This window comes from Acinonyx jubatus, chromosome D1, assembly GCF_027475565.1.
Source record: "Acinonyx jubatus isolate Ajub_Pintada_27869175 chromosome D1, VMU_Ajub_asm_v1.0, whole genome shotgun sequence".
Lineage (NCBI taxonomy): Eukaryota > Metazoa > Chordata > Mammalia > Carnivora > Felidae > Acinonyx > Acinonyx jubatus.
The window spans coordinates 12,575-22,781 of record NC_069390.1 but is presented as its reverse complement, the minus strand read 5'-3'; the positions used below and the strand labels follow the sequence as shown (position 1 = coordinate 22,781).

At 58.8% G+C, this 10,207-nt stretch overlaps 2 protein-coding genes across 3 annotated transcripts; one reads left to right on the top strand and one right to left on the bottom strand.

The window, feature by feature from the left end:
- The first annotated feature begins 165 nt into the window (after positions 1–165).
- On the top strand, positions 166–4,463 carry BET1L (Bet1 golgi vesicular membrane trafficking protein like). Of its 2 annotated transcripts, XM_027051367.2 has the most exons (5): positions 166–328; positions 1,469–1,560; positions 1,841–1,897; positions 2,042–2,141; positions 2,595–4,463. In XM_027051367.2, the coding sequence occupies exons 1-5, from the start codon at positions 310–312 to the stop codon at positions 2,615–2,617; spliced, it is 291 nt and encodes a 96-aa protein (XP_026907168.1). In that variant the 5' UTR covers positions 166–309; the 3' UTR covers positions 2,618–4,463. The 2 variants fall into 2 exon arrangements, with proteins under 2 accessions (XP_026907168.1, XP_026907167.1); XM_027051366.2 differs by having other exon boundaries at positions 2,042–4,463.
- Positions 4,464–5,675: 1,212 nt separating this feature from the next.
- Positions 5,676–9,575, bottom strand: ODF3 (outer dense fiber of sperm tails 3). The gene is made up of 7 exons (XM_015086314.3): positions 9,397–9,575; positions 8,879–8,995; positions 8,280–8,480; positions 7,833–7,934; positions 7,533–7,654; positions 6,598–6,738; positions 5,676–5,998 (listed from the first exon to the last, which is right to left on the bottom strand). The coding sequence occupies exons 2-7, from the start codon at positions 8,985–8,987 to the stop codon at positions 5,909–5,911; spliced, it is 765 nt and encodes a 254-aa protein (XP_014941800.1). The 5' UTR covers positions 8,988–8,995; positions 9,397–9,575; the 3' UTR covers positions 5,676–5,908.
- Between the last annotated feature and the right edge of the window lie 632 nt (positions 9,576–10,207).

Below are 10,207 nucleotides of genomic sequence, written 5' to 3'. Positions count from 1 at the left end.
GAGGACCTGACCCCGCCTTCGGCGCAGTTGGCTGGTAGAAGTGTCTGTCAACGCAGTAATTGGCAGAGGAAAGCACCAACCAGCAAGCCGTCCCCAGAGCCGACGGCCCGTCCCCTTCCCTTGTCCGGCGGCGGAACAGACCTCAGGCGGATTCGGCTCCCATCACGTCACCCCGGCGGCCGGACCTCGCCGGAAGTCGGCGTGCCCGGGCGGAAGGGGCAGGGCCGCAGGGCCCTTCCCGCTGCTGCGCCACGTCTGCGGAGGCTGTGGCCGTGCCGTTGACGGAGACGCCGGCAGGGGCCGGGAGCGATGGCTGACTGGGCGCGGGGTGAGCGCTGGGGAGCGAGCCGGATGGCGGCGCGGCCGGCCGTGGACGATGCGGCTGCCCGCTGGAGCCGCCTCCGCCCGCCCCTACCCCGCTGAGTGGCCGCGGCGGGGAGAATTGCCGGCGGGCGGAGCCAGGCTGCGCGCGGGGGGAGGGGTCTCTGGGGCCCTGCAGGTGCTCCTGACCCTACGAGGTCGTTCTGCCTGGGGCCTCTGGCGGGCCACGGGCCACAGGTCCCGGAAGCTGGCGTGGGAGAGGAGGCTTTTGCGTGGTGGGGTGGCCTCGGCTGGCCCGTTTGCCCTCGGGGAAGCCCCTGTTCTCATCTGGGATTGGGATGCTGATGGCCTGTGTCGCTGGGCTCTTGTAACTGTTAAGGGGTTAACGAACATGAAGTGGTTGGCAGGACGTTAACAGCCTTTCTTTTGGGGTTTGTATTCATCAGTGATTCCTAAGGCTGTGCCTCGGTGGCATATTAAGGCATCCTGGCCGCCGCAAAATTGCACTCCGAACTTGGGGGGAGATGGTTCCCACCCACCTGATGTGACAGATTCAGCATCACTAGTCATGGGTCAGGGCGTCCTGTAAGGTGTGGGGTGTAGAGGTGAGCAGACCTAGGGCCTGCACTCGGGATCGACCTCAGCCCCCACTTTTGGATGTTGGGAGCTTTGCGAATTTGTTTCCTCTTTGGTCACTTGTCATCTCTTCAGAACCCAGTTCATGGGCCATCCCTGCCAGGGCCTTTTGTGCTTCCCTCCTGGGTGCTCTTCCTGCCAGAAATAACTATCCTATCTATCCTTATGATGCCATCTGTGGAGGGATCGTGCAGGTTCTGTGACAATATCAGAAAGTGCTAGTAGGACTGTACCCCTTTGGGGTGCCTAGATATGTTTACAGGACATGTGCTCACATGACAGGTGCTCACACGCACTGTCCTTTACACAGCCCGTCATGTGTGACGTCCATGCACCGGATCCCGGGTTAGGGTTGGGCCCGCTCAACAGATTTGAGCTCAGTCCTCTGAGACTTCCAGCATGGCTGGGTGGGATTGGAGTGAGAGCCCTGAGGCCACAAAGGGCTGACATGCAGGGGTCAAAGGTAGTGCTCACAGGTGGATGGTCCCCCTCAGACTCTCCCTTCTCGCAGCTCAGAGCCCCGCCGCTGTGGAGGAGCTTCTAGACCGGGAGAATAAGCGGATGGCCGACAACTTGGCTTCCAAGGTCACCAGGCTCAAATCGGTCAGTGGTGGTTGTCCCTTCACCTCCACCTAGCACCCTGGAGTGGGGACCAGAGGGAGGGTAGAGGCTGGGAAGGGTTTCATGTAGTTCCCATCTTCCTTGTCTCATCCATGGCAGCGTCCATCCGTGTGAGGTCCGGGTGACACCTGAATCCTGATCTCTGCTGGTGGTACTGTGTCTGGCAGAGTTGTTGGCAGGGTCTGCTGGTCTTACGGGGGGGTCAGGCGCCATCCAGTGTCCCTTCTCTGGCCTGACCTTGCCCCCTCTGTGTCCTGACCAGCTGGCCCTGGACATCGATAGGGACGCAGAAGACCAGAACCGGTACCTGGACAGCATGGTAAGGGTCTGCAGTGTGCGCGGGCATCGCGGTCAGCTCTGCCCCACACCGCCTGCTGTGCAGGCTCCCAGCGTGCCTGCAGCACCTGCGTGTCGGTCGTGGAGATGCCCCCCCTGTGTGACTGTGCTGGGATTCCTCCCTCAGGACTCGGATTTCACAAGCATGACAGGCCTGCTCACAGGGAGTGTGAAGCGCTTTTCCACAATGGCGAGGTCTGGGCGAGACAACCGGAAGCTTCTATGTGGTATGGCCGCAGGCCTGATCGTGGCCTTCTTCATCCTCTCGTATCTCCTGTCAAGGGCAAGGACATGAGCCACTAGGAACTGGCTTCTGTGAGTGCCCGGGGCAGCCAGGGTCTCCCCCTGCCTGGTGTCCTGGGCTCCAGAAGACCTACGTACAAAATACTCCTTTGAAACGATGATTGTGGCTTGGGAATCTTTTTCCTGTGTGACTGGGAGTTCGTGGCTTCCTCTGACCCCGTGAGCTCATGTTGGCCGGTCCCATGTGTGTGAGGGTCTCTTTCCCTTGGAGAAGCCAAGGCCCAGCTCTCTGTACTGTTCCGGGTGTTAGAGGCTCTGGCAGAGCAGGTCTGACCTGAGCAGCTGGGAATCCTGGACATGGCTACCTGTGGCTAGCAGCCTTCCCCTGTTCCTTGGGGCTTTGGCGTTTTAAGGCTCTGTCCCGTCCTTGTCTCTAGGTCAGGCCACATCTGAGATCTGAGGTGCCTGGAGCTGACACAGGAAGGGGATGTGGCTGTGAACTTTGAGCACCATTTCGACTCAGAGATGGCAGATACTCTTGGCTAGGGCTGCTGGGCATGGGTAGATCAATGTTGAGGGTTCTGCCCTGAGGCCTTGCCTGCCCTCCGGACCCTCGGGAAAGGGCAAGGGGCCGTGGATGAAGGAGTGGACTGCAACCTTGGCTGGAGGCCCTGGGCCCTCCCAGTCCTTCTGGATCTCACAGTCTTGTATCCAGGAGAAGAAACTCCCCGTTTTCTCAGGATTCGAGAGCTACCCAACACCAAAGGTGTATTTCCGCGAGACCAGACCTTTAGAAGCAGTTCTGTCTGGCATTTCAGAGTCAGGCAGTGTGTGTGTTGAGGGGGGCACCTTCTGTGGGTCAGGACAAGAGGCTTCCCTACAAGGACTCTCTTCGTAGGACCTGTGGGTCGCTTCTGGAGTGTCAGCAGGCAGCTTCCCATCCACCAAGCGAGACCCTTGGACAGTGAGTACCACCTTACTGTGGGAACGCTTAGTTATTCTTGCATCCCTCTGCAGACTGCCCTCCATGCCCACCCACCGTTTGTTCCCTGGGCCCTCACGGCCCACTTGGCCAGCCCCATGTTCACACAAACCGAACCACAGGCCCAGCTGGACCAGCGGCATCTCACCCGCTGGTGAGATGTGGTGAGGTGTCGGCACCCTTGCTTGTGCACAAATAACGTGTAAGAAACGATTCATTGGCTCTGTGTCCTTCCCCGTCTTCTGTCATCCCAGTTACTCCCCTTACTCCCTGAAGACTGTTGGCGCCCTGTCCACCTCCTTGCCCGGGTCACACACATTGACCACACGTCAACTCTCTTGGCCCTACCTTGCTCTGGTCTCCAGCCCTGGGCACTGCCCCTGTGGCACTGATGCCTGCCTCCCCTTCCAGCAGGATTGGCCTGTATCCTCATATGGTCATTCCATTGTACCTGCTGGCCCTCTCAGCCTCCTGGAGGAGGAGGATCCCACCTTCCTACTTCTGAGTGTTCTGTTCTGACTGCCTCTGCTCCTCCAGATGCTGGTTTCTCATCCAGTGAGGTCGGCTTACATGCCTCCGTGTCTCTGGGACTTCACTGTTTCCCCTTACTCCCTGGCATTCTCAGGCTCCCGTGGTCCTGCCTCCCTTCCCAGTCGCCACACTCTATGGCTTTGACTCAGTCCTCTGCTCATCTCACCTTAAATCTTGCCACGGGGGCGTGCCCACTGGCCACTGTGCTGGCAGCTGCCAAGGGCATTGCAGACACACCCTCACCCTGCATCCCCCACTCTGCCTGGGTTTGTGGTGCTGACTTCACTTTCTGAGAACATGCTCCATTGTGGGAGCCACACCACACTAAGCGAGCTGTGCCTGCTCATCCTGCCATGGCAGGCTAGTTTCCATTCTGCACTTGGGTGGTCTTGCTGAGTGTTTTCTGCTGTCTCCCTGAGACCTCCAGCTGTAACGTTCTCTCCTAAAGTTTCCATCTCTGCTTCCAGCTATTTTGGGGTCTGGGTTTTAGTTCCTTTCTGATTGACCTTTTGGTCTCTCATTCTCGTTGCATTGGGATGGATTCCGTGAGGGGGGCCTGGCAATTCTGCCAACCGGTCAGAGGCTTCACCCTCTTCCTGCTCAGCCTTGTGCACTCAGCACCTACTTTTGTGCATAGGCGGGGTTTGCTGATGTTGGTGCCTGAGACTAGTAACCCAAGAAGGACCCGGGGACCCAGTCTGTGCCAAGGTAGCTGCCAGGCTCTATCCTGCAATTCAAGGACAAGGCATTTACCAATAAAAATTTGGAATAAACAGTTTCATGGTGGAGTAAACACTGTCTTTGGTGTCCTCATTTCTTTGGGTGCTTGAGAGTTTCATCTGGAACTGACTCGGTCCACAGACAGGCCATGGACACTGCTGGTCCAGACCCCACTTCTTCCCTCTCTGGTTCTGCTTTGTCCCTGTACCTCCCTCCCTCACTTGGCCCCCACCGCCCTAGGCAGGTGGTCACAGGCTTACCACTTTCTCTGCCAAGTTTCTGTAACTCAGATAGGGTGATGATAGTATTACTCCCAAGGGTTAGATGAATAAATGTGAGGTGCTCAGAACACCGAACCTGACGTGGTTCCTGCTGGGCCAGGGTCAGCAGCCATATTGTGCTCTGTGTGGCTATGGCTGGCAGGCTCACGGGGACAGCAGGCAGGACCACCCATCTTGAGGTCCTCCGCGACCTCCCCAAGATCAAGGTGAAATCCAGACTCCATTCCTCAAGGCCTGGCCTTAGACTCCAGGAGGCCTCTAGAAATGCCTGTTTTGGGCCTCACTCATACCCTCTTCCTGGTCCTTGTCCTCTTGTGCTTCCTGTGTTGCCTTTGCTGCATAACAGATCACCTTAAAACTTAGTCACTTATAGTAATTTTTGTCTTTGGATCACTGTGGTTGGAATTTGAGACCCGCATGGTGGGGACAGCTCTCTGCCTAGAACATTAAGGCTTCAGCTGGGAGACCTGAGGCCAGGGCTGCTGTCACCTGAAGGCTTGCTCACATCCCTGCTGGTTGATGCTGGTGTGAGCTTGCGGTCCAGCTGTGCTGGCTGCCTGGATGTTGATGTGGCCACACCACGTGTTGGGGGCACACCATGGTGTGAAGTGAGCGAAGCGAGGGGGATACACAGGCAGAAGCTGTTTCCTTTCTATGTCATGGCCTGGCGTCAGGAGTCGCAGTATCACTTTATTCAGGGTGGTCACAGGCCCTAGTCCAGATTCAAGGTGGGGACCCAGATCTCATGGGTGAGAGTGAGTCATGCAGGCAGAAGACCATATAGGAGGGGATAGGTGCTTGTGTGACCATCCCTGGAGTGTACGACGAAATGCGAGGTGAAGGGCCCGAGGCAGAATTAGGAGGGTGGGCGCCCGAGAGTCCCAAGCCCTCCTCTGCTCAGACCCCAAGCCCTGGAAGCCAGGGTAGGACCCAACAGCCTATGTTGGGGGGGGGGGGCGGCTTTCTGAAAAAGCTTGATTCTACGGTCAAGACAAACCCATTACTAATGGGATCTGTGGTTTATTAAACATGTGGGCACAGCAGGAAACAAGATTAGCAAATGGGAAAGCAGCATAGAAAAAATAACTGGTCACAACTGTCCAAACAGGTATGCTCTGCCCTACAGGCCAGGCGGGCCACAGCCCAGCTTGGGGAGGAGGCGTTCCTAGCCCACTGCCCAGATGTGGGAACATGATGTGCAGAGGCTGTGGGTGATGGGGTGCGGTAGGGGTCAGGGCTATTCCACATCCACCACGAGGGGCATCATGTAGTCAGAATGTTTGATGCCGAAGGTGACGATGGGGGCACAGGGCTTGGTCACTGTCACCTGGGGAGGAGAGGCTGTGAGAGGCTCTGGCACCCCTGCCCCTGCCTGACAGGTTCTGCCCTCCCTGGGGCTAGAGCTGCTGACAGTGGCTTCACTGTCCTTCCTGAGCCCTGGGCCAAGGTGACCAGCGCCAAAGCCACACTACTGGGTTTGGTGAGTGTTCTGCACACTAACTGTCACTGGTGTCTAGGGAGGCAGGACCTGCCAGCTGGGGAAATGCTATGTCAGGAAAGCCTAGCATTCTAGGGATGCATGGCCACTGTGCCCCCCACAGGCTCACAGGCCCTCCCCCCCCCCCCCTACTCTGGGCTTGCTTCCCAACTACTACTCTGGCCTGTGCCTCCCCCTGCAACCAGGCTGTGCCCCTGCTGACTTCACACCCCCGAGATGTATCCCCCAACAACTCAACCACACAGGTTGGCCTGTGTTCCCAGCTTCCCAGGCTGTGCCCCATCACCCCCTCTGAGTGGTGCCCCTTCTCCCCTGCACTGGGTTGTGACCACCCCTATGCCCTCTGGGCCATGTCACCATCCCCACTCCCTCCTCACTGTAACTCCCCACCCCTCACGCCACCCCTCTGGGCCCTGCTCTTCCTGGACCTTCTCAGGGCTGTGGGCTCCTGGTCCTGGCTTGAGGGTCTTGTCCCCTGGGGGCTCCACCCGGGCTGCCATGGTGTATTGTGGAGCCTTGAACTTTGTCACCTGCACATCCGTCTGGCGGTAGGCTGCAGGACCTGGGGTCTGGAAGGTGAAAGAGGCTCAGACAGGCTTGGCCTGCCAGGGCACATGACCCCAAAGGGTAGGCGGCCAGCATCGGACAGTGCGTTTCAAGCCTTGAGTCACTGTGTGTCTGTGTGTCCAGGGGTCCCTTCTGTCTCCAGACAACAGTCACACTGTGGGATGGGATGACCTTCTCTGTGTGGGACATTACTCCTCTACTGAAGCCTCACCAAGGCGATGACACCTCAGTGTGTGTCAGTCCCAGGCTTGTCCCTTTGGTGTGTGCAGGAGAGGCCCTTTTGTAGCTGGGATTCTGTCCTGTGGGATTTGATGGCCGTGGGCTGGACTGGCGGGGTCAGCAGTGCTGTGAAACCACTTTGGAAGTCTCCCCAGGCTCCTCAACCTCCTGAACACATGGCCACCTCAGGGCCTTTGCACTGGCTGTTTCTGCAGCTGGAACCCTCCTCCCCCAAATATCTCACATTTTACTCCTCTCCTTCTTATTTTCCTGCATGCCACCTTATCGAAGACTGCTCCCACCCTTCCTGCAGCACTCCATAAATTCCTTCCTTGCTCCACTCCCCCGGCACTGTTGCTATCTCCGTCCTTGTCCATTGTCTGCCCTTCCTCACCCCAGGAATGTAACCTGGGGGTGCAGGGGACAGGGTGGTGCCATGCATGTGGCAGACACCGGAGGGTGAAGAGCTGATAGGTTTCACTCTGATGGGACTGGGTTCTGGGGAGGAAGGGCCAGATGGACTGTCTCTGGGGGATGAACAGTGCTGTGCCCTGGGGGGGTGGGGGGGGACCCTTGCCTTGTGAAGGTCGTCACTGAAGCTGCCCAGCTTGCTGCGGCCTTTGATGGAGAAGGAGGGTTGGGACGCCTTGCCAACGGTGTGGGGCCCCATGACCACAGGCAGCATGTAGGCGGCAGGGCCTGTGGGGCGCACAGGCAGTGAGTCTCAGGTTGGACAGAATCCTGCATCCAGAGTCTCAGCTCCTTTCCTGAAGTTTGCTACTTCTAGGAGTGCAGCCATCAGGTTACCCTGTCTCACCTCCCCCACCCCCCGGGTGTCCACCCTGGTCGGATGTTGGCTATCAGGGCTGGTGCACACCTGGGGTGCTGTCCACTCGGAAGGTCTTGGTTCGGGCAGAAATGGAGTGGCTGGGTGCTGAGTCAAATACGTGCTTGGCCGATTTCTCTGGAAAGTAGTCACCTGGCTCGGGAGAAGAGCGGAGGGTGTGCTGGGAGGGGATGGTGACCGAGATTGGTTAGGGGTGTCCCGGAGTTGCAGGAGTGGGCGGGACAGGTGCAGCTTTGGAGGGGGAAGGGCAGAGTCTGGTGTGGGCCTGGTGTGGGGACGTAGGGCAAGAAAAGCCCAAGTTAGAGCTGGGCTTGAGGGTCTCCGAGGCTACTTTGGGCCTGATGGTGTCCCTCGAGAGGAAAAAGAGGGGACAGGAGAGCCAGGATGCCTGTGCTCCTTCACACCTTCACCTGGACAGGATGTGCAGTGGCCACCATCAGGGTTGGGCAGGTCTGCGGCTGGGCCAGGCTCACTTACCGGGGCCAGGGGTCATGATGGTCTTGGTACAATAGCGCCCCAGGATGGAGTAGGCAGGGCCAAGGTCCTTGCCAGTCCTCAGTATCTTGGGGTTCACGCTGTAGCGGGGCCCTGGGGAGCAGTTCTCTGCCAGGAGCATGGGGGCCCCACGGAAACTGTAGGCTGGTGCACGCAGCTTGGTGGGTGTGTGCTTCACAAAGCCTGTGGGGCAGGGGTTCTGAGCAGCCCGGAGTAAGATGCCATCCTTCTCCCCACCCTATTGACCCCAGAGGGGTTGATGGGCTGGGAGTCAGGGATGAGCCCCCAGCCTTCCCAATGCCCTCCCTGCTCTGAGCCTCTCCAGGCCCACCCCCTGCCCCCACTCAGACCCTCCTTAGGCCCACCTCAAACTTTCCCTAGACCCTCCCCAGACCCACCCCAGGCCCACCCATGCCCTCCCCAGACCCTCGTCAAACCTCCCTGACCCTCCCAGAACCTCCCCAGACCCGCCCCATGCCCTCCCAGACCCTCTCCAGACCCTCTCCAGGCCCATCCCGAGCCCATCTCAGAGCTGGCTTCTTCCCCTACCCCAGTCCCATCCCAGGCTCCCAGGCTCTTACCCGTGGTGGGTGGAATCAAGTACTTGGGTCCTGGGCTGCTGTAGAGGGCCATGATGGGCCCCCGGGGGCGATGGGGCCTCCAGGTGCCCACCCATACTTCCTCTGCCATGGCTGGCTCTGTCCATGGATGGAAGGGTGACCAGGTACTGGGAAGTCCCAACTCCCCACCCTATCCCTGTCTTGTCCCCACTGGTGGGCAGAACTGCAGGCCACAGCCTCCTCAGTAAGGTCTTGAGCTGGGGTCTACACAGAGGTTATGCTTGGAGCAGTGGGCTTGCTCTACCCTCACCAGCCTCCAAGAGGAGGAGCATTAGACCCTCATTCACAAGCTGGGAAGGGCTGTCTCCTCCAGCCTCACTGACCACACTTCCCTGGCTCTGCAGGGGCTCTGGGTAGGTTCCTCCTATTCAGGGGATGCTGGGCACCACTGGGCAGGGAGTGGTGGGCAAAGGTGGAAAACTTCTTGGCTGAGGCTGTGCTGTGGGGCAGGGAGAGGGCCACTCCAGAGGGGCCCTTACCTCTTCAGTCCAGGAGCTGCACTCAGAGCAACCTATGGACCGGGCCTCCTTGGAGGTCGTCCCGTCGCACCGGCCTCAATGCCAGGCAGTTCCCAAAAAAGGGGCATGGAAAGGAAGGCCTTTCCCTCTCTCTCCTCTTCCCAGGGGGCTTGGAGAATTGGGTGGGGGTGGGGAGAGATCCTGGCCCCTGAGCTCTAGAATGCAGCTCAGTGGGACAGCAGGTTCTAGATCACTATCTGTATGATGAAGACAATGGCTTCTGCCCAGGGGACCCCCACCCTCACCAGGCATGGCTCAGGTCAGGACTTTGCTCTGCTCCTCACTATGGTGGGTAGGGCAGAGGCTTGGAGGGTGGGAAAAGGGACAGTGAGGTTCTGTACTGGAAGGTGAGGCCACAGGGCCCAGAGCTGGAGTGGCCAGAGAGCAAAGGTTGTGAGGGGCAGAGATGAACCTAGTCAGCCTTGCTTCCAGTGAAGACCACTGATCTGGGGAAACTGAGGCACAAGAAGGCTCCAGCAGTTGGGATCCTGGGTGAGGGTAGGGTCAGCGCTGGTTGTGGAGTTTGGGGGGTGGCGCTGAGCTGCTGCCCTTCTGAGGAACCTTTCCAGACCCTGCTCTCCCTCCTGTGCCACTGCTGGCCATGCCTACCCCTCGACCACGGGTGTCCTCAAGACCAGGTGCACTTTCTTCTCCACTTTGTCAAGGTTCCTCTTGGGGATAGGGCTCGGGTCTGCACGTCTTCCAGACAGACTCTTTCTTTGGGTGACTTTAGGGGGAATGCTTTCAACCCCTGGACCTGTGCCAGGTGTAT

What these genes read in the sequence shown, in the direction of transcription:
- BET1L (XM_027051366.2), top strand. An exon ending in AGGTCACCAGGCTCAAATCG is followed by an intron (nt 1,561 to 1,840) that starts GTCAGTGGTGGT and finishes TGTCCTGACCAG; the next exon opens with CTGGCCCTGGACATCGATAG. An exon ending in ACCGGTACCTGGACAGCATG is followed by an intron (nt 1,898 to 2,041) that starts GTAAGGGTCTGC and finishes TTCCTCCCTCAG; the next exon opens with GACTCGGATTTCACAAGCAT.
- ODF3 (XM_015086314.3), bottom strand. Translation starts at nt 8,987, where the DNA reads ATGGCAGAGGAAGTATGGGTGGGCACCTGGAGGCCCCATCGCCCCCGG. An exon ending in CATCATGACCCCTGGCCCCG is followed by an intron (nt 7,935 to 8,279) that starts GTAAGTGAGCCT and finishes CTCCCGAGCCAG; the next exon opens with GTGACTACTTTCCAGAGAAA. An exon ending in GAGCCCACAGCCCTGAGAAG is followed by an intron (nt 5,999 to 6,597) that starts GTCCAGGAAGAG and finishes TCTCCTCCCCAG; the next exon opens with GTGACAGTGACCAAGCCCTG.